The sequence below is a fragment of the Schistocerca serialis genome, chromosome 9, assembly GCF_023864345.2.
Source record: "Schistocerca serialis cubense isolate TAMUIC-IGC-003099 chromosome 9, iqSchSeri2.2, whole genome shotgun sequence".
NCBI classification, from domain to species: domain Eukaryota; kingdom Metazoa; phylum Arthropoda; class Insecta; order Orthoptera; family Acrididae; genus Schistocerca; species Schistocerca serialis.
In genome coordinates, this window is record NC_064646.1 from 429960377 (window position 1) to 429983195 (window position 22819).

The 22819-nt window shown below is 40.9% G+C and overlaps 2 protein-coding genes across 2 annotated transcripts; both read left to right on the forward strand.

The window, feature by feature from the left end:
* Window positions 1–2274: 2274 nt before the first annotated feature.
* Window positions 2275–4889, forward strand: LOC126419673 (fatty acid-binding protein, muscle-like). Its single transcript, XM_050086860.1, has 3 exons — window positions 2275–2387; window positions 4353–4633; window positions 4839–4889. Exons 1-3 carry the CDS (start codon window positions 2306–2308, stop codon window positions 4887–4889), a joined length of 414 nt encoding a protein of 137 aa, XP_049942817.1. The 5' UTR covers window positions 2275–2305.
* Window positions 4890–17029: 12140 nt separating this feature from the next.
* Window positions 17030–22094, forward strand: LOC126419674 (fatty acid-binding protein, muscle-like). Its single transcript, XM_050086861.1, has 3 exons — window positions 17030–17111; window positions 19281–19561; window positions 22074–22094. Exons 1-3 carry the CDS (start codon window positions 17030–17032, stop codon window positions 22092–22094), a joined length of 384 nt encoding a protein of 127 aa, XP_049942818.1.
* The last annotated feature ends 725 nt before the right edge of the window (window positions 22095–22819 follow it).

Sequence of the window (22819 nt, forward strand, 5' to 3'; positions counted from 1 at the left end):
TGCATGACAGAATGGCGATGTAGTTCCAGCATGATGGAAGTTCCGCACATAGTTCGCGTGCGGTTGAATCGGTATTGAATAGCATATTTCATGACAGGTGGACTCGTTATCGAAGCACCATACCATGACCGCACGTTCACCGGATCTGACGTCCCCGGATTTCTTTCTGTGGGGAAAGTTGAAGAATATTTGGCATCGTGATCCATCGACAACGGTCTCGCGGTTCTAGGCGCGCAGTCCGGAACCGCGCGACTGCTACGGTCGCAGGTTCGAATCCTGCCTCGGGCATGGATGTGTGTGATGTCCTTAGGTTAGTTAGTTAGGTTTAAGTAGTTCTAAGTTCTAGGGGACTGATGACCACAGCTGTTAAGTCCCATAGTGCTCAGAGCCAGCCATCGACAACGCCTGACAACATGCGTCAAGCCCGCATCTCGTGGTCGTGCGGTAGCGTTCTCGCTTCCCACGCCCGGGTTCCCGGGTTCGATTCCCGGCGGGGTCAGGGATTTTCTCTGCCTCGTGATGGCTGGGTGTTGTGTGCTGTCCTTAGGTTAGTTAGGTTTAAGTAGTTCTAAGTTCTAGGGGACTGATGACCATAGATGTTAAGTCCCATAGTGCTCAGAGCCATTTTTGAACATGCGTCAGCGTATTGTCAATGCATGTGCGAACATTACGGAAGGCGAACTACTCGCTGTTGAGAGGCATGTAGTTACACTTATTGCCAAATGCATTGAGATTGACGGACATCATTTTGAGCATTTATTGCATTTACGTGGTATTTACAGGTAATCACGCTGTAACAGCATGCGTTCTCAGAAATGATAACTTCACAAAGGTACAAGTATCACATTTGAACAACCGAAATAAAATGTTCAAACGTACCTACGTTCTGTATTTTAATTTAAAAAACCTACCTGTTACCAATTGTTCGTCTAAGATTGTGAGCCATATGTTTGTCACTATTACAGCGCCATCTATCACAAAGCGAAAAAGGGGTCCAACTAAAACATTCATATTTCTTTACATACTACACGAATATGTAATAAAAATGGGGGTTCCTATTTCAAAACACACAGTTGATATCCGTTTGACCTATGGCAGCGCCATCTAGAGGGCCAACCATAGCACCATCTGGTTTCCCCCTTCTAGCTAGACAAGTTTCGTTCTTTGTAGTTTTTTCGTTTGACGATTATTCCGTGAGATATTAGGCCCGGTCACGATCAATGGACCACCTTGCATAAAGTCTGGCTTATGAGTCCTTCGGGAATCATTTGTTTTAGAACACGTTTTAGTTGTGCTCTTCAGTGCAAAGATTGGTTTCGTGCAGGTCCTCCACACTAATCTGCTCTGTACAAGTCTCTTCGTCTTTGTACAACTATTACAAACTACCCCCATTTCAGACGGCTTACTATAGTGAATCCTTGGCCTGTCTCTACAATATATTCCCCCTTCAATCATTACCAAATTGACGATTTGTTGATAAAATGTGGCATATTAATCGGTGTCATGTTTAATTCAAGTTTTGCGGTAAATTTCTTTTCCCTCATAAGCCATCCGATCTACAAATCCAGGCTTCAGTATTCTTTGCGGCATCTCATTCTATTCCTTCTTCTACCCTGAAATGTGTATCGTTCGTGTTTTGTTTTCGCACCAGGTTTAACTTCAGACAAAATCTTCTGATTTTTATAAATTCATATTTGATGTTAATAAATTTCTATTTTTCAGAAATGTTTTTGTTGATATTGCCAGTCTGCTTTTGTATCGTTTCTACTTTGGCTCTCGTCAATTAGATTGTTAGTTTGCTTCTCAGTTAGCAAAGCTTTTAGTATGTCATTTTGTAATCTAATTTCCTGACTTAACTAAACTCCATTATCATTGTTCTACTTTTGTTAATGTTGAATTGGTAACCTCTTTCAAAACACTATCAATTCCTTTCAGGCATGTTTCATTCTTGCAAAGCATATTATGGAGCTTAATTCTAAGGCGTAGAGTTTACATGCAACGTTAATGCAGCGTTCTCTTACACAAAGATAAAAAGTTAATCTCATGGAAGAAAGCACTTAAGATATATTACAAGAGCTTAGCAAGGTGCAACAGCATTATCTCTGTAACCGTCAAATGGAATGAATCGGAACTTTGTACGCGGGAAGTCGTTACTATACAGCAGGAAGTTTGCTTATCTCTGTCAGTCACACCTGCACTCGGCTTGCAGCTGTGTACCGGTATAAAAGAGCTTTTGCTGGCTCACAGGGCATGAGACTTCCGAAGTCACCCAGCTACAGCCAACATCAGTAGAACCGCCTGCAAAATGGTGAAGCAGTTCTCTGGGAAGACCTACGAGCTCGACCTGGATAGTCAGCAGAATGTTGAGGCCATGTTTGACGTCTACGGTGAGTATAGACTAACTAGATCGTCGTATTATGTGCTCATTTCTTTCTAATTATTGTCGCTGTTGAAAACTAGAATACACGCTGTTTAGCCGACCTTGTGAGGTAGCGTATTGGTTGAGAACTAGACTCGCGTTCAGGAACATGCCCATCAGATCATGCAGCCTTAGAATTTCTGTGGTGTTCCTGTAGCGTGTGGAGCTCACACTCCACAGTTACGTCCAGATCTTCACCAACATTGACACTTACAACGCTACATAAACGAGAGAAACACAACTGTTATTCGTAGATTTTGCGCAGGTCAAACACTTCTAGCACTGAAAACATCAGATTAGTGTTCTAGTTATAACAACAGTAGCTATAGCTTATCTTCAGATGTCAATTGTATCTTTATAGTGTAGCATAACGTTACTACTATCAAACGTTCTGTAAGGGTAACATAGGCTTTGTATCTTCAGAACCTGAAACATAATCACAGGACCATACAGACAAGGAAACAGCAATACAATCTAGGCAATCTGCCAAGTTATGTAGTCTCCATGTACGTCCTAACCACTGACAGCTGTGATTCGGACCGAACCCCTACGTCTTCGTACATTCTCTACTTTCTTTTCACTTACTATCTCCACCTTAAGTTTCTTCAATTTTATGCCCAGTGCATATCTTACAGAAGCTATGGACATGAACCGCATAAAACATCACTAGAGCTGTTATTCTTCAAATGGGTATTGTTCTTCCTAACTGCATTGTGCATATTATGACTGAATGTCGTGGTTGTGTATGTATAATTATTATAACAGTGATTGTTACTTTTGTCATTGACTGAATGTGCACTCTGTCGTAGTATATGGACTGCAGACCATACAATTCTAACAGTAAACAAATAAGTGAAAGTCGCCAAAGTGCAGGAAGGTGACAGTGGCAAACTGTTTCCCAATGCTCCTTACACTCTGATCAGATTTTTTACGGTGTAAAGACGCAGTTCAAAGTCTAGAATTAGTCCTCGGTAATATTCTCTAACAGATAGTGAAGCTAGTATTCTTTTCTGGTAATGCCTAAGAGGTCTGTTAGCTTCCCTGCAATACTCCCCTACTAACAAAAGGCGATTTCTCCCGAAGCCCATCGTCGTACCGCAAGTTTTTACGATGGTGCTCAGCTTGGAGTCGACATTCAGAACCCTAGCATTAAAATAAATTTTCATTATTAGATTTAGCTGTCAAGGGGAGAAAAGAGTGAGTTTTCAGTTGTACTAACTTTACGCCGAGTCTTAAGTTGACCATGAGACATCCACAATTATGCATTAAGTGAGGTCCTGTGACATGACAGCGGCTCACCTGGTGAACGGATGGAACTCTTTGATACGAGTAGGTTGTGATTGTCACCGCGTTCCCCTCACCTCGTTCTGTGTTTCATCGTCATCAACAACACACACATGACACATATTACTACGCATACGAATCCAGGAGTATATAGTTAACTAAAATATTTACTTCCTACTTCACTGAGGAAATGTGTCATTGTGCACGAAGAAACAAAACCCGCCCAATTTGTTGGTTAGACCTATTTGTTATGGAAACTGTGCCACAGTAATTTATTTATTAGCTGATTGAATTACCTAGAGATCACAAAGTAGTACATACTTCAAATCATTCCAATTACTCCTACGATTCTCAGCTGATTATGTTTGTTTCAAAACATTTAGTTGTGGAAAAGGCACAAGCATATAGCACATACAATTACAAAGTGTGTGGAAAAAGTAAAAGAGATGTCTGGTTTCTGGTTCTGATTCTGGATGCAGTTTCAAAATACCACTGTGCTAAAGGGTTGCAGAAAGAAGTACAGGCAAATTACCTTCTGTTTCATTCTGTCGTCAAGATATGTATTGAGAGAGTGTAACTTAGTAGGATATCTTCCCCTAATCCAGTGGCAATATTTTGTGTCCATATGCTACGGGTACTTATTTTGCAGGGGTGACAGACCCAGCGCACAAGCAGGTAGCCCTGAAGACAAAGGCTCGAGTGACATTGACTGTGGACGGCGACAAGTACACAGAGACAACCCAAACAGGGAACCACCAGACCAGCGTCACGTTCCGCCTGGGAGAGGAGTTTGCAGAGGAGATCCTGGGCCACAAGTGGAAGAGCTCCGTCTCCCTCAAGGACGACCACACGCTGCTCAAGGTCGAGAAAGGCGAGGATGGCAAGACCGTGACCCTCGAGAAAAGCTTCAGCCCTCAGCAGCTGGTCGTGGTATGTCATATCTGTAGCTGTCCTTACTAGTCTAATACAGAATTTTTGACAGGCTCGTCTGCCACAATATCAAAGTTCTCTTGATTAAGAGATTAATTTTGAGATTACACAGTGGGAATAGTATTGATTTCATGTCTTTTATTTATCAGTCACTTGAAATGATTGGTTCATGTTTATGTACTGCACTAATGTCTTTATGTTGCAGACTTACACCTTTGGAAGCGTTTCGGCGAAGAGAATCTACAAGGCTGTTTAAGATATTTCATTTCATCTTCTAATTTATTTATATTGCTGTATTACTGTAATATTAAAAATAAAATTTTCTATGTGTAAATCATGGTTTTCTCTTTCATTTCCTAGATATGGCATCTAGGTTTAATATTAAATTACAAATTGGTTTGAATTGTGTTACTGTACCTTGGAACGAGCTACAGGAGTAATAGAAGGAGAAATCGCTGTTTAGATACAATAATAGCGCTCACTGTTTTTCAGAAATACTTACTTAAAATTAAACTTGCACAGATATTTACTACTGTCAGTGATGAAGGTGCAATATCATACACTTATGTAGGAACTTTACTCGAGAAAATTACACAGGATTGTACAGTTCTGTGAGTGCTATTAGTTGCGAGTTCACACTAGATAATTGAACAGTTTGTTGAATTCCTTATTGTTTTTGAGGCATTTCGGTAGGCATAAATGATAACCTGAAAGCAGAAGTTCCAAAAAAGATAGGTGTGTGAGAGCTGTAAAATCTGTGACAGAGGAATGTCATGGAAAGTGGAGAGAACCGACTGAGACCATAAAGGTTCCACTAACGTTAGTAAACTGACTAATGGAAAATCACTTCTACTAGAGAACCATTTGTGTGCAATCCGGCCATCTACTACTCTGCTGAACAAAAACACAAATGACAGGGTATTTCTGCATTCACGAAACAGACATTCGCTTTTTCATGTGAAGACTTTCAGCATCTATTACTCACTATTGAAATGTGGGTTATAGACTTCGAGTTAGAACTGAAATCAGAGTACAATGGGTAGAGAGGTCCGGCTTCCTCCCAAATCTAACATATTCAGTATTTAGGACATATGACTAACGGACAGAGTAGCCAGCCCTCACCATCACATCTCAGTGCGATTAGAGACTTGCCGGTACCCAGGAACTTGAAAGAACTTCAGTCTGTGCTGGGTACAATTACGTATTATGTTCGGTTTATACCAAATGCAGCGCAGATTGTAGCGCCTTCGCATCGCCTTAGCAGTAAGAACATTCCTTTTGTTTGGTCTTCGGAATGCGACGCTGTTTCCAAAAGCTCAAATCTGTTTTGTTGAGTGATGGCTGTTTGATTCCTTTCGATCCCTACAAACCAGTTGTTTTGGCTGACAGTGCACTTCTCACGGCATCGGAGCGGTTCTCTCGCACCGCATGAATTCTGTCGATTGCCCGATCACTTTTGCGTCTAATTTTCGCAATTCTGGCCAGCTAAACTATTCTCAAATCCAGAAAGAAGCTTTAGCTATTGTCTATGGAGTGGCCAAGTTCGCAAGTTCTGTTTGGTCACTGAGCATATGCCTTTGACGTCGTTGTTTCACAGGGCCAAAGCCAGTTCCAGCCCGTATTGCACAAAAGTTGCAACAATGGTCCTTTTTTTTACTAACTAAAATTACGGAATTTTGTCTCGGCCTACGGCCCAGCATGGCAATGCCGATGCATTGTCTCACCTCCCTATCGCTCCTGACGACGAATTTGATTCTTCAGAATTGTCATGCATGTTTATTGATTCGCAGGATAAGGAATTAGCTGATGGTTTTCCTGTGGATTTTCGACGCATTGCTTCTGCGACGGCCGCCGATGCTTCTTTACAGATTCTTTAGCAGTATATTCGTACCCAATGGCCTCCATCTGCTACGGAGATTCGTGATCCACTTGTTCGATGTTTTTTGCGCAACGTCACAACTTGTCTGTACTCCAAGGTGTTATTTTGTTACGAACAGAAAATGATCAGTCTCGTGTGGTTGTACCTCGTTCGTTGCAGTCGGAAATCCTCCGTTTACTGCACGCTGGTCATTGGGGTATAGTGCAGACGAAGCAATTAGCGTGTCGTCACTGCACTTGGGTCGGCATTGATAAACAAATTGAGAATTTGCTTGCTAATTGTCACTCTTGCGCGGAGCATCAATCTGCTCCCCGCCATGCTTTGCATGGCCGACTCCTGCTGTGCCTTGGCAGCACGTTCATGTTGATTTTGCAGGTCCTTTTTGGGACACCCGCTGGTTGATAGTTATTGACGCGTACAGCAACTTACCTTTTGTTGTGCCTATGGTTCAAATGGCTCTGAGCACTATGGGACTTAACATCTATGGTCATCAGTCCCCTAGAACTTAGAACTACTTAAACCTAACTAACCTAAGGACATCACACAACACCCAGCCATCACGAGGCAGAGAAAATTCCTGACCCCGCCGGGAATCGAACCCGGGAACCCGTGCGTGGGAAACGAGAACGCTACCGCACGACCACGAGCTGCGGGCTGTTGTGCCTATGTCTTCTACTACACCTGCCAGTACTATTCGGACTTGGACGTCTGTTTTTTGCATTGAGGGCCTTCCTGAAATTGTCTCCGACAATGGCCCATAATTTGTGTCCTCAGAGTTTGAAACGTTCTGTGCTGATAATGGAATTCGCCATCTGACCTCAGCCCCGTTCCAGCCCCAGTCGAACGACGAGGCTGAACGCTTTGTGCATACGTTTAAGTAGGAGATGAGCAAGTTGCACACCACACACTCTCGCGTGTACGCGCTGTGGACTTTCGTTCATCTACTACATTTACATACATACTCCGCAATCCACCATACGGTGCGTAGCGGAGGGTACCTCGTACCACAACTAGCATCATCTCTCCCTGTTCCACTCCCAAACAGAACGAGGGAAAAATGACTGCCTATATGCCTCTGTACGAGCCCTAATCTCTCTTATCTATCTTTGTGGTCTTTCCGCGAAATGTAAGTTGGCGGCAGTAAAATTGTACTGCAGTCAGCCTCAAATGCTGGTTCTCTAAATTTGCTCAAGGGCCTCTTATCGACTAATCAGTTTTAACTAATGGGAGATAACGAAGAAATGGAAGAGCAGTTGTGACTACAATTTATTTTTCCCTGAAGTCGCTTATCTTTTGTTTTGCCACTTGAAACTTCATGCCATACAATGAAGATTAAGGTCACAAAATTGTCTTCCACAAGCATACGGTCTGCTCTATTCAAGGAGACTACTCGCAAGTCTTCTTTTGATGTGTGGAATGGTAATCCGAAAATTTCGATTTCAAAATTCCATGCTTCCAAATTCTCCCCATTTCAACGAAAGACGAATGTTTATCAAAATTTTGAAATCGACTGTGAAAGAAACGAAATACCAGGATTCAGTGCATATCGATATGGCTATATTTGGGATGTATTTCTTCAAGCTAGGATGTAGTCATTTGTGAAAGGAGGGGGGGGGGGGGGTAGTTTGTTAAAGGAGACCTTAAAAAGGATAATATTTTTTATATTATACTGAAAAAACTTATCTAGTCATCTACATAATGAGCTTTTGGGAGGTGTTCATATAAATAGTATTTGACCTAAAAAATAAGAAACACTTGTATCAAAAAAGTGTAACATACGTTCTCCATGTTCCGAAACTACTCCTTCAGGTAATACAGGGGACAGAGAACATCAAGACAAGTACATAATACATGGAATGTGAAGTCGCCTTGTTACGGAAGATTTAGCTAGTGGTACTGACATAAGCTGTTGTGTCAGAGTCGCTGACTGGTACTGTGAACTGACTTTAAAATGTCCTCAATTTGCATCTTTTGGCACATGTGAATCCACGTGTTACTTGACCTCGTGTTGATCAACAGTGATTCAGTGCTAATGCGTGGGCGAGCATTCTTGCTATTAGGCTGGTTGGACTATACTCCTTATTTATTCTAGTCCACCTCAATGGACAGGGATTCCGCATCTTCATGGAACACGTGTCGCAAGACCTGCTGGAGGATGTGTGCTGGCGTAAGCTGTCGCCAGAACACCTGTCCGATAAAAGGTAATGCGAAGATTGATAGTAGGCACTCAGTCAAGTGCGCCTATCTCAAGAGAGGCCAGAGACAGACTCGCTTGTAACATGCCGCCAACGCCCTATCGACAGCAAGTATTTAGGCCGACACTGCTGACTGGATGGCCTCACTAACTCAGTCACTAACTCACACTCCAGTTTCACATATGTCATTCATTGTAGTGCGGGCCCTGTTAGCGACTCAGGCTATGACAGTAGACAGCGTCAAATTACTGCAAGATCACCGATATTGTCTGAAAGAGGACTATTATGGATGAGCTTGTACCATAAAAAATGACTCTATTCCAATTAAGTAACAAATTAGTGTTCATGTAAGTAAAGAACCATATTAATTCACGTGTGCATATATGTTGCAGAATAGGATACTGGCCACTTATAACAACACCCTCTTCCTCGCTTCTTTATGGTACAAGACTCTACAGGATGTACCTCTAAATATCATACTTCCAGCACCATGGGATGCCAGCCAACTTCACATTGCTGTGAGGAATCATCAGAGACCCACTTTCAAGAATCGATGACTTGGCCAGGGTGTCCATGTGGCCTGGCCACCGAAGTCACCTAACCTCATGTGTGTGGATTTCTTCCTCTGAGGTCATATGGAACAACTGGTGGACGAAATTGTTCTGGAAACTGAAGAAGACATCGTCACTAGAAATACTGCCACTGCTGGTACCATTCCGGAGATGCCATGAATCTTCAAATGCACATCACAGTCAATGGTCCAACGATGTACTGCGTGCATGCAGGCCAATAGTCACGCATTCGAGCAGTTCGTGTGACTGCCAGTTCTGAAATTAGTATGCTAAGCTACCTTCTGTGTAAATCGTTCCTACCATCAGTAACTGCCGTCAGGGACCATATGTATCAGATGTAGATATATTTGTTTTGATGTTCTCTCCCCCTGTATTAATATGAACGAATAGTTTCAGAACAATCTATGTAGAGAAAATACCAAACTGTGCAATTACATTATTCTGGATTTGGTAGTATGATAACTTCACTCTGTTGAAAAATGAATTAAAAGTCGAATATGATGTATTGCCTCTTTGCTAATGAAACAGAGTTCAGTCTTTTAGTACGCGGATCACCATCGCAGAGCAGAAGAATCTTAACGTTGAGCTGGATTACATATAAAGTTAAATGGGTTCAAATCTCTTTTGACAATGGTTATATTTCTCCTACTATAATCATGTATTTAAATTTACGACTTATGTGAACCCAAACCATAATTTCTTCACTACGTTAAAGCATCCCAGATTTACTCGATTCAATCTCAAATTTTAAAAACTAACTTTAATTTCGTTACAATACTTCAGCTTCCCCAAGTGATCAAGTTTTCTTAAAAATTTATTATTACTAACTTGAAACTGTAACAATAAAACTTATTTACGAAGCAAACGGATTACATTAATTCTATAAGCTACAGTTTTGGGATCTTAAAATTGGTTCCTGCATTATTTTCAGCTAGTCTTCTACTGTAAGCAAACTTATAAATAAAATCGTATTTACCCACGATGATATGGTTATATAATCTTCGATGCCAATAAACTCCTCTACGATATACAGCATAAATTGTTGTTTGTATGACGTTTATTTACAAATATGATAGTGTTGTGATAGTTGATATCAGTGCGCAAGGATATTACAAATAAGACTTTTCACAGTAGAACATCTTTCTTGTGGTAACACTGGAAAATACGATGTATTTCCGCACTACAAGTGAGCAATCTTTATGCACAGACACATAGTACAAAATACTGGTCGCTAGCATCAATCGAAAGTAAGTATGGATTCTACTGCCAGTAGTCTCTGAGGAGGTGTTTGGCTCGCCTTCGATGCAGATTTTTTTAATTTAATCAGAGAGGTTGCATCTTCAAGGGAATAGGAATCTGTCAGGAAAATAAGAAATTCGTAAGGAATTGGCTGTCACCTATGATAAGGGACCCATCCCAGCATTTGCCTAAATTGAAAATCGGAATCCACAGAAAACCATTTTCAAGGTTGCCAGAGGAGGATTCGAAACACAACACCTTTCAAATCCAGGTACTGATACCTCAATGCTCTAGGCACAGAACTACCATGTTAGGTGGAAAATTTGGAAAACCTAGTTATTGCACATTGTTTCCAAACAAACAAAAATACATCACAACAAAAAATCAAATTCTGATACTGCATGCTGTTTCGTCATCTGACATTGCATGAATGCATGCATATTTTTGGATTTAATTGTGCAGGGAATTCGTGGTTTCAGTTATGATAGTATTACAAGAGCGTAAATAGGTTATGGACGAAAGGAGGGAGGGACGAATTCAAGCAGCGTGCTGAAAAAATCTTTTAGCAACGAACTTACCACGGAATGTGTTGTGGTGGGCCTTCCGCAATTCCTAACCCCCCCGCCCACACACACACTGGTTACGTATCGGAACTGGTTTTTTTTATAATTGAGTACTGCCTGGGTGACAAGATCGGGTGATATTTTGCCATTAGGGCTAATAATAATAAAGTTTTGAGGAAATTTTGTAAACAAATGCAACCATCGACGTTTGGTCGATATTTGTGTTGATCAACGAGATTTTTGTGCGACACAGAAAATTCAGGTGTGTACTTCTATGCACCAAATTTAATTTTATATTATTTTTAATGATATTTACCGTTCCGCGGCATTATGAAATACTAAAATATTGCAGCCACAAAGTTTTACCCGTCTCCAAATACCAACCCCAGTGCCAACGGCAAACAGCTGTTAAATTATTAGGCTATTATAGTAATGCTTACGTATTTTAAACTTACCATGACGCTAGCGGACGAATGAAAATCAGATTTTCTCTACTCTCTCGTTACAACATATCCATAATTAGGAACTATCAGAACAGCACACAGAACAAGACAATAAACAGCAGGACTTACATTAGATTCATCTGCCAGTACGAAATAAACTCGTTAACAAAACTACTGAAATGAAGTAAGACCAACAATTTTTAATAGTTGGTTTTGGATTGAGCAGGGACCGGCGATAGCCGACAGTGCTATCGATACATCGATAGTTTGAATCTACTGGTGATATTGTTGACTACCAATAGCGCATATAACTTTTTCGTCGTATGGCTGAAAATCAAAATGTAAAGAGCCATCAAAAAGTTTCCAATCGAAGGCCATACAGACTAGAATTTGAAAACCACTAAGGATAAATCTCGATGTCCATTGAGACAATCATACTACCGACGCACTAGGTTGAAGTTACCCGATACCATGTCCTTCTTCTTGAAGAGGTCTGTTACTGCCTGCTGCACATCCCTGTCTGACGGGACACTACGATCTTTGGGGGCCTTTTTTAAGGAAGCAAAGGTGTTATATCACGTGGGGAGGGTACATGAATATAGGGCTGTTGCTCGAATGTCTCCAACTTGAGTTGGCTAAACTGCTGCATTACGACATTTGCTGTATGGGGACGTGTGTTATCATGAACAGCAGCGCCCCTTGTTGCAGCATTCCACAACAGTGCTTTTCGACAGATAGGCCGCCCCATACATTTTCCTTATTCCATGATGTGTGTCTACCAGTGTTTGTTCTTCGGAATTCAAGTAAATAATAACAGCACGTCGTTCCTGTTTGGATGTATGTAGTAAAAATGTCGTCTTAGTTCATGTTTCCGCATTTTTCGGATGCCCGTCGAAAAGATACGAATGGCACACTGATCCCATGCAAACATATCCGCATCAGGCTTGCCCACGTTGCCTATACACTACAACAATGTTCCTAAATAGAAATTTTTTGATTGCTCCTTGTATCTTTCAATTTCAGTATACGGCATGTGTAATTTCATTCAGGCGACAGGAGGCAACCGGGCTGTCTCGACGCCCCCCCCTCCCTCCCCCCCCCCGTTCACCCCCCTCAGTCAACATATTTGCGAGACTACATCCTTGTGATCAGGTTACTTTCACAGGGCAACAAAAGTCCTCCTGCTGCCACCGACACTGCTGGGGGGCCTCAACAACACCAGCCACGGTGACGAGTATGACACTTCCCGAAACGTCGCGAGATATTGACGCTACCACCTCGCTGGAGACTCGAGAAGCCTTCACCAACAGTTTACGCCGGGAAAGCGTACAGCCACATATTGGGTTATAGTTGTTGGTGAAACGCTCGTCATTGGTGAAACGCTCGTCATCATCCCGAATGCGAGTCCAATGTGCCGGCCTGGGTGGCCGAGCGGTTCTAGGCGCTACAGTCTGGACCACGCGACCGCTACGGTCCCAGGTGCCAATCCTCCCTCGGGCATGGATGTGTGTGATGTCTTAGGTTAGTTAGGTTTCAGTTGTTCTAAGTTCTAAGGGAATGATGACCTCAGAAGTTAAGTCCCATAGTGCTCAGAGCCATTTAAACCATTTTGCGAGTCCAGTGTGCTAACCACTATGTCATCTCGCTCGGTGCATAGGGAGGGACTCTTTGTCCAACTATCAGTACGCTGTACTCTGTTGACCACCCATACATGGCGGCACCGTTTGCGATGGTGTCAAGAGCATAGGGACTGGATCAACTAGGGAAAGGGCTCACATGCTCTTCTCAGATGAGAGCATATGTAGTCTGAGTAGTGATTGCGGACATACCCTCATATCCTAGTACAGTGAGATGTGCAAACACGAAATGCACCCATGAACAATGTCGAACATATCCGCCTTGGTAGCCCAGGTGCCATCGTGTATGGTGTTGGGAGACAGAATGTTGGATGGATATACTGATCTCCAAATCTTTGAACATGGTACACTGACCGATAAACGTTATTGTCATCCTGATATCACATTCGTGGATTGCAATGGGCAACCGCATTGGTCTGTATAGGCAGAGCAGCTCTTGTAACAAGAGACTAAACGGCGAATGGACTGGCCTGCCTTTTTCCCCGACTTAAATCCTATCGATACTTCTGGTATTCGGTAGAGATACGTACTGCAACATGTTCACATGAACCAACAAGCATCGAGCAGTTGTCAAAGACGTTGGTGGAGGAATGGAACGCCCTACCACAAAAACTCCATAACAAACTTTGGACCGACATGGGAACACCTGCAGAGCACGTGCTGCTGTTCATCTGATCATACACCCTATTATGAACCAAGTCTCTCGTTTGTAATGTCCAGGAGACCTTCATAATTAGCGGCTATAATACTTCTTCACTTTAATTAAATGTTCGCATAATGCCATCAGAGGCGCCCTTTTCACAATAGTTATGATGTTATAAACATTTTGAAATTACCTATATTACAACATAAAATTCCCAAATGCATTTTTACAACATGTGAAATAAGTTAATACGAAGAAGGAACAATAAAAATGCTTAGGGGACCATTCTTACTGAGACAATATTTCTTGAAACAGGTATGGCAAATAGTGTGATTCAAAGCATGACATATTTCGATTCTCTAAAAGATATTCGTTGGAGAATCCATACTGTACTTTTCCCGTAATAAAACAGACTGTCCAAGAAAACAAATTCAACCATAATAAGAGAGCATGTTGTTTAATTCTTAAATCCTGATCAGATTATGTGACATTTCGTCGCTTAGTAGGAGGCTCTTATTACATGGCACGTGGTGAACAGTGGACAAAGTGGCCCTTTTTTCTTTCACAGTATTTCCAGACTGCACACATGTCAAAGTGTAGGTGTGAACTTGTGCATACAAGTTACTCCCTCCAAACGATATCCAGACGTAATTTACACACATCTGAACTTATAAAGAAGTACTAATATCACATCTAAATATATTATCCAAATACTAAAACTGTAGTGTATACAATGTCTGGCTTATGATTCATTCGGGGACTGTCTGTTTTAGAACATGGTTGATTTGTGATGACTGGTTTGATGCAGGTCCCCACACTTGTCTATCCTGTGTTAGCCTCTCCTTCTCTCCATAAATATTGCGACCTACACGGTTTTCAGACCGCGTACTATAGTGAAGGCTTGGTCTGTCTGTACAATCATGCTTCCTACAGTTCATTACGGAATCGAGAGATCCTTACTGCCTCGATTTCTGCCATATCAATTGACTTCTTCTTTTATTTAAATTCTCTCGCATATGTTATGCGATCTACCAATCTAATCGTCAGTGTCCTACTATGCCACTAGGGGAACTCGGGGCGGAACGGGATACTTAATGTGTAACAATTTCTATAAAATAAGGGAACACAAGGAAACACTTCTTAAAGTGATAAAAAAACACCTTGTAGAGTAACCTAATGTACCTTATTTTAAAATCACTTAAAACAATACATTTTGCATTTTTTACAATTTTTCAAAGAAAGTCTTGCATATTTCCCGTTCCGCCCCACCCACAGGACAGAATGGGATAAGGGTATTTTTTGTTAAATTATTACATAAACGTTGAATTTGAATTACGAATATCGTATTAAACTATGACAAAATGTTGTATAAAAGGCAATTCAGCCTACGGAATGTGTAATTTAAACAATTAAAAAGTCATTCTTCAAAATAAGAAAATATTTCAATGTCATTCTGAAAAATGTACAATGCTTAATAACCACCAAACCACTAACTACTAGTCCTCTCGACAATAGTCACAAATCAGTATTTCCTCTCCATCTTCACTGTCTGTGCCAGCACATGAATTGTGTGCCCACTGTGGCATGCGACCCAGCCCTCATTAGAAACGGAGTAGAAGTCCCCACAGTAGAGACACTCGGCATCCTCTATCTCTGATTCTATCTTCTCCATTATATTCTTCCTTTCATTTTTCTTAAGGTCTTTGATGTCCTCTGTTCTTTTTTATTTTTTGTGGTGGGTGCACAGTTTGATATTTTTGCCTTAAGTTGCATTGAACCTGACGTCTCTGTCCTGGCATTGTTTATATTTGTGCACCTTCCTCCTTTCTGTAGGCCTACTTTACGTGCGACAGCATTCTGCAGTTCCTTCTTATAAGGAGAATCTGTTAATACGACGGTTTTTCCTTTACGTCTTGTAGTCCGCCGAATATTTTGACAGATTAGTGGGATTGGAATGACAGCCTCGGGCGATATCTGGAAAGCTGAGTTGTTCGGAGAACATAGCTGGTTGGGAGAGTCTGGCATCCATGAACATCCAGGCTGGGTTTGCTTTCTACTTGCATCAAAATATGACTGGGCAGAACAGGACACTATCCCATTCTGCCCCGTCCCGTTCCGCCCCAAGAGCACTTTTGAGGTTTACAACTTTTATGGAGTGTAATAACTGACTTATTTAAATGCATTAAATAACTACCGTGTAACAAATTCCATGCACTTAAAGGGAATGTCTCATTTTAGGGTATACAATTAATAATTAACAGCTTACCTGGCGTTGAAATTCACCAAACGTTAGAACAATGCAAGCGGTAACGCGACGGACAACAATTCGCTTAGATCCCGCACTTCAAACTAAATCAGAATGGCTGCCCTCACTTCCCTTCCATTCGGAGAAATAGTTACATGCCCATACAACAGGTTGCAACACTGTCCAATCTAGAAAATAGCAATTTCTCATTGTGCCGCGCTATCCCGTTCTGTCCCGAGTTCCCCTATATTCAAAAGGCTTACAATCTCTTCCTGTCTGAAGTGCTTATATTTCCTATTTTACTTTCACACAAACTTTAACTTCAGACGTGTGCCTCCAACAGAGGCGGCTGAAGTCTGAAACTCACATTTGATGTTAATAAATTTCCGTTTTCCAGATATGATTCTGTTGATATTGCCAGTTTGCATTTATATATCTATTCTTCAGCCCTAATCATTTACTTAGCTGCTCAGTTAGCAAACCCATCCATCAATTCTAGTATCTCATATACTATACTAATTCCCAGACTTGATTTCACTAAATTCCGTTGTCAATATACTACTTTCCCTTCAAGGCAGTATGATTTACTTTCAAATCAAATCATTTCTTGTAGAATACATGAATTTCAATTCGAACGCACAGAGTTAACATGCATCGAAAATACAGCGTTCTCTTACAGGAAGAGAGAACGATAATCTCAAGGAAGCAAGCACTTACGTTTTATGATAAGAAGTTCAGATGGCGCAACAGCATTATCTCTGTAATCAAATGGAGCGAATCAGATCGTCACAAAATAGCACGCGGGAAATTACTACTTTACGGCAGGAAGTTTGCTTATCTCTGTCGGTTACGACTACACAAGGCGTGGAGCCGTTTACATCAATATAAAAGAGCTTCTGCTCCACCACAAGACATTAGGACTTCTGAAGTCACAGAACCGCAACTGACGTCCGTAGATCCTCCGTAGAACCGCCGGAAAAATGGTGAAGCAGTTCTCTGGGAAGACGTATGAGCTGGACCTGGACAGCCAGCAGAATGTTGAGGCCATGTTTGACGTCTACGGTGAGTACTGACTATCAAAAAGGATTACGATCGGTTTACGTGATAATTTTCTGGCTTTTTTAGAACGGCAGAAGAAAAAAGTTATTATTCCATAAGAGAATTATTGGTGATTGTTCATCGTAAAAAAACAATCATCGACTAACATGTGATATAATTCTCCTTTCAAATACTCCAGTGACGAAAAAGTTTCATGCTCGTATCTTTGCTTCTTTATTTCCCGTTTCTGATGTTTACGTAGCCACTTCACTATTTTCATGGAGCACAGTATTATTGCTGTTGAAAAGTAGGATAAACTCTGTTTAGCTGATTGCGAGGTGGCCTATTGGTTAATAAACTAGACCCGCATTTAGAAGCATTTGGGTTTCAATGTCTGTCAGTTCGTACAGCTTTAGAGTTCCTGTGGTGCTCCTATAGCGTGTGGAGGTCACACCACACCGTTATGCCAACTTCCCCGTCGACCTTGGCACTTACATCGAGATATAACGAGAGAAACAAAATTTTTATTCCTACATCTGGTGTAGGTCAAACACTTTGAGATCTGCTAAAATCAGATTACTGCTCTAGTTACAACAACACAAGCTACGGATTGTCTTTAGTTCAAAATTAGGTTCAACTTTGTGGTGTATCATAGGTTCTGTGAGGGCAGCATAGGCTCTGTGTCTTCAGAACCTGAAACAAAACTACATGGCCACATAGACATGGAATTAGTAACACAATGTGGGCAACTTGCTGTGCTATGTAGACTACATGTACAATACAACCATTGACAGCTGCTATTAGGACCTAACCCCTACATTTTTGTGCAGTCTGATCTTTATTTTCATTCACTATCTCCACCTTAAATTTCTTGAAATTTATGCACAGTTCATGTCTTTTAGAATGTGTGACATGAATTGCATAAACCACAAATAAAAGTGTTGTTTTTCAAATTGACCAAATCGTACATATTTTGACTGAATGTCGTAACTGTATATGTTTCACTGTGGTACATGCGATTGTAAGTTGTGTCATTAGCGGAATGTGCGTTCCAGCCTAGTATGCAGACGGCAGACCATACAATTCTAACAGCAAAAAAAGAAGAGCACGTCCTAAAGTGCAAGAACATATCAGTGGTAAACTGTTTGCCACTACCCCTTCCTTTCTGATCAGACGTTTCATGGTGAGAAGGTGCAGTTCAAGGTCTGGTAACAGTCCTCAGTAATATTACCTGACAAATATTTAGTGAAGCCGATAGTCTTTACTGATACGACTTGTGTACCCAAGAAGGTCTGTAAGCTTCCCAGTAATACTCTTCTACTAGCTACACGTATTTTCCCACATAGTCCACTGTCCTAACGCACGTTCTCACGATGGTATTCTTGGAGTCGCCAGTTCAAGACATAATATGTAAATCCATTTTATTGTTAGATTTAGGTGTCAAAGAGAGAAAAGAGGATTATAAGATTTCTGATGGCCAGACTTTACGCCATTGTGTTGAACAGACCATGAAGCCCGACAATTACTCATCGAGTGAGGTCCTGTCATATGGCAGTGACTCACTTGGTGAATGGATAGAAATGATACAAATGATGCTCTTTGATGGGAGTAGGCTACGATCGTTATTGTATTTCATCCTCCATTCTCTGTTTCATGGTCGTCAACAGCACACACACATGACTTGTATCACTGCAAATATGAACCTAGCAGTCCACACTTATTTCCTATTTCACTTGGGATACATGTCACTGTGCATGAGCAAACAAATCCTGCCTGAATTGTAGGTTAGACCAATTCCTATTGGCAACAGTGCTATGCTAAATTACTCATTAGCTGACTGAGCTGCATAGAACTAATAAATCAATATGGATTAAAACCATTCCATTTTCTCTTACAATATTCAGTTGTTTATGTTTGTTTCAAACATTTAGTTGAAGAAAAGGCACACATATATATCACATAAGATTAGAAAGTGTGTGCAAGAAAACAGTTACCTAGTTTCTGGTTCTGGTATGCAGTTTTAAGATATCACTCTGCTAAAGAGGTGCAGAAAGAAATACAGGCAAATTATTTCTATTTCGTTGTATCGTCAAGATGTGTAGTCGAAGACTGTAACTTGGAGATAGTAGGTTGCTTTCCCCTAATCGAAGGACAATATTTTGTGTCCATATGCTAAGTGTACTTTTTTTGCAGGTGTGTCAGACCCATCCCACAAGCAGGTGGCCCTGAAGACGAAGTCTCGAATGACATTGACCGTGGATGGCGACAAGTACACAGAGACAACCCAAACAGGGGACCACAAGAGAAGCGTCACGTTCCACCTGGGAGAGGAGTTTGCAGAGGAGATCCTGGGCCACAAGTGGAAGAGCTCCGTCTCGCTCAAGGACGACCACACGCTGCTCAAGGTCGAGAAAGGCGAGGATGGCAAGACCGTGACCCTAGAGAAGAGCTTCAGCCCTCAGCAGCTGGTCGTGGTACGTCACATTTTACCAAGCTCATATCACCCCAGTTTAAAAGTTCTCTTGATTTAGTGGTTAATTTTGAGATGGTAATAATACAGATTTGATGTTTTCTATTGATCAGCCAATTGTAATATTTCGTTTGTGTTTGTGGACTGTACTAACATCTTGATGTATTTCTTGTTGCAGACTTACACCTTCGGAAGCGTCACGGCAAAGAGAATCTACAATGCTGTTTAAGACATTTTATAATTTATTTATATTTTTATATTATTGTAACATTAAAAATAAAATTTTTACCTGTGAGACTGGGTTTTCTCTTTCATTTCCTAGATCTGGCATCTGGATATAATCTTAAATTAGAAATTGGTTTGAATTATGTTATTGTCGCTCAGAACGAGCTACATGGGGATCTAACAAAGATAAAACTGACTATTTGCTTGCACTAACAGTATTTTCTGCTTTTAACTGATGCTACTTGAAATGGAACTTGCAAGGGTGCTTAAATCTGTCACTGATCATGGCACAGTATCATCCATTTATGTAATAATTTGTTATGGCAAAATTTCAGACGACTGCACAGTGCTGTAAGTGACGTTAGTGGTTATTTTATATAGACCACACTACAGATCCTTATCTCTTTTATTTTTTATGAGGCATAAATTATTACCCAAAACCATAAGTTCTAAGAAGAGGGAAGAAAAAAGTGTAAAATCTGTGATACGAGATTATTGTAGAAAATGGGGATGAACTACTGAATCCACAGAGATTCCACTAACGCCAGTAAACTAAATAATTGCAAATCGATTTAACTAGAGAAATAATTATGTGAACTCTGCGTCTCACAGCTGCACTGTCGAACGAAAGGAAAAAAGTTTGGATATTTCTGTATTCGCAAAACATACATTTGAACTTTAAAGTGAAGCGTTTCTACATCTATTACTCACTGTTGACGAAATGTAGGTTGCAGCTTTTTAGTCAGAGCTGAAATCGCAGTACAATATGTAGAGAAGTTCATCTCCCTCCTAGCTCAGTTAACACGTCTTAGACGCCAATTTTACTCGTGTTTCGTACGCCATCCGTTATAGACAGATGTCATGATAGCTCATGTTTGCTATACGCTGTGTGTGGATGCCATCTGCTGTGATATATTGTTACTACTTTGTCTCTTTAGGTGTTTACACCAACAGACAATGTATCAGAACTGATTGCCTTCATGTAGGCCAAAATTTGGCTATCTAGCATTTTGTCTATATTTTGATGCGTAAAATAGATACTATTTTCGTATTGTAGTAATTTAACGAACGTAAAATATGTTCAGAGATTTGAGAGGATGATTATTGAGATGTTCCTACAAGAATAAAGATCCAGATAACAATCTGAATAAGTGTTTTTATAGTTCTGAGAACAGTTCAAGTAACAGTGACATCAACAGACCTGCAAAGAAGAATAAGGTGCCAGTGGGTCCGAGTGATCCTGAAATAAAGATGAAGGTGGTTCTGTTCTTGTGAACGATTCGTTTTCTCACAATGTTAAGAGTTTAGAGACATCACCCATCTTTCACTCAGGAACTAACTGTGCCAACTGTTCCCACGTATGCTTATCTTTACATCGGGGAAATCTGCAGAGAAAAATGAATAAAATCAAATATCAGTTTCTCAAGTTCACACCACGCGGACTCCTTGATGAAACCCATCATCATGTTAGAAATATCGAAGCTGGTAAGATTTGTGAATATTATTAGAAAGTGTTTTTAATGCGCTCCATAGCTTGACTTTGTCTAACTGACTCCTAATTGTTTGCAAAGTTGTAACAACCTACATTTGGACATCAATTTCCTTAAGTCAAAAAGCTTTCTGCCACTTCTATCTAAGCCATTCGCCATGAGAACAGAGGCTATTCTCCATGCTACCCTAGGGCGTTAAACTGCAAAACTGTTGTTTGTACCCAATTGGCTATCACATAAAACTGAATGCTAGATAGAATCACAATCAGTGCCTCGTCGAACGGTGAAATAATTGATTTCTGGAACTTTATTCCATATCAATTACCAACCTGTGTAATCAGTAAATATAAAATAAAACTAATGAATCCACATGGTGCCGTGACCAAAGACAAGATCAACCCCCAAATTGAAAATAATTTGTTTCTTACCACAGAATGACAGCTTTCTTCCGCGAAGTGCTAGATCTGCAATCTGGGCAAGAAAGTGATGCCACCGTGGACCGAACGGCAGAAAATTCGGGCTATCTGGCAATAGCAGCAGAATGATCGACACGAGGTACGGCGTTAGACAGAGGAAATGGCTTCTTTATCAGGAAATGCAAGATAACCGATGTTCAACCTGTAATCACCTATGACTCCTGTGCTGAGGATTTTTTAATTGACTGGCTGGCAGATTGTGATCCAGGTCGTCTGGTAGCTATGATTATCGAACTGACTAAACGTTCGAATCGGAACAACAGCAACTGGCTATCTACAAATATGAGTCATGGAGATTATTAAACTTTTAAAAATTCGCTTATAGGTGCTCACCATCAATCGCTAAGGCTTAACCAATGGAACATAACTAAGAATGAAAGACCAATTATTCTTACAAGCTTTCTTTCTAATTTCAGATTACATCACACGTATTGGAATGAGGAGTAAAGTCAGCATATTACCTTCCTTGAGCGTATTAATTCATGTGTTGAAGGAGACTATCCTATTGGTCATGACGTTATAGTTTGAAGTGTGGAATGGTCATCTGAAAACGCTGGGTATTTCCATTATATCATTTCTTTGTTGTTTTAACGAATGAAGTATCTCGAAAGAAAAGAGCGTCAAAATTTCCGACAATTATTACCCAAATTATGAAATCGCGCGTGAGAGCAAGGAAAAAGCGGGCTTTATTTTATATCAGCTTCCTCTAGTTAGGATATTTATCTGCAAGTACACTAGTGATCAAAAGTATCCGGACACTTCCAAAAATTACCTTTTTCATATTAGGTGCATTGAGCTGCCATCTACTGCCAAGTACTCCATATCAGCGACATCAGGAGTCATTAGACATCGTGTGGGAGCAGAATGGGGTGCTCAGCGGGACTGACGGTCTTCGAACGGCGTCACTTGTGTCACTTGTATCATACGTCTGTACGCGAGATTTCCACGCTCCAAAACATCCATAGGTCCACTATTTCCAATGTGACAGTGGAGACGTGAAGGGACACGTAAAGCAATAAAGTGTACAGGCCGATCACGTCTGTTGACTGACAGAGACAGCCGACAGTTGAG

What these genes read in the sequence shown, in the direction of transcription:
- LOC126419673 (XM_050086860.1), top strand. Translation starts at nt 2,306, where the DNA reads ATGGTGAAGCAGTTCTCTGGGAAGACCTACGAGCTCGACCTGGATAGT. An exon ending in GGCCATGTTTGACGTCTACG is followed by an intron (nt 2,388 to 4,352) that starts GTGAGTATAGAC and finishes CTTATTTTGCAG; the next exon opens with GGGTGACAGACCCAGCGCAC. An exon ending in GCCCTCAGCAGCTGGTCGTG is followed by an intron (nt 4,634 to 4,838) that starts GTATGTCATATC and finishes TTTATGTTGCAG; the next exon opens with ACTTACACCTTTGGAAGCGT.
- LOC126419674 (XM_050086861.1), top strand. Translation starts at nt 17,030, where the DNA reads ATGGTGAAGCAGTTCTCTGGGAAGACGTATGAGCTGGACCTGGACAGC. An exon ending in GGCCATGTTTGACGTCTACG is followed by an intron (nt 17,112 to 19,280) that starts GTGAGTACTGAC and finishes CTTTTTTTGCAG; the next exon opens with GTGTGTCAGACCCATCCCAC. An exon ending in GCCCTCAGCAGCTGGTCGTG is followed by an intron (nt 19,562 to 22,073) that starts GTACGTCACATT and finishes ATTCGCTTATAG; the next exon opens with GTGCTCACCATCAATCGCTA.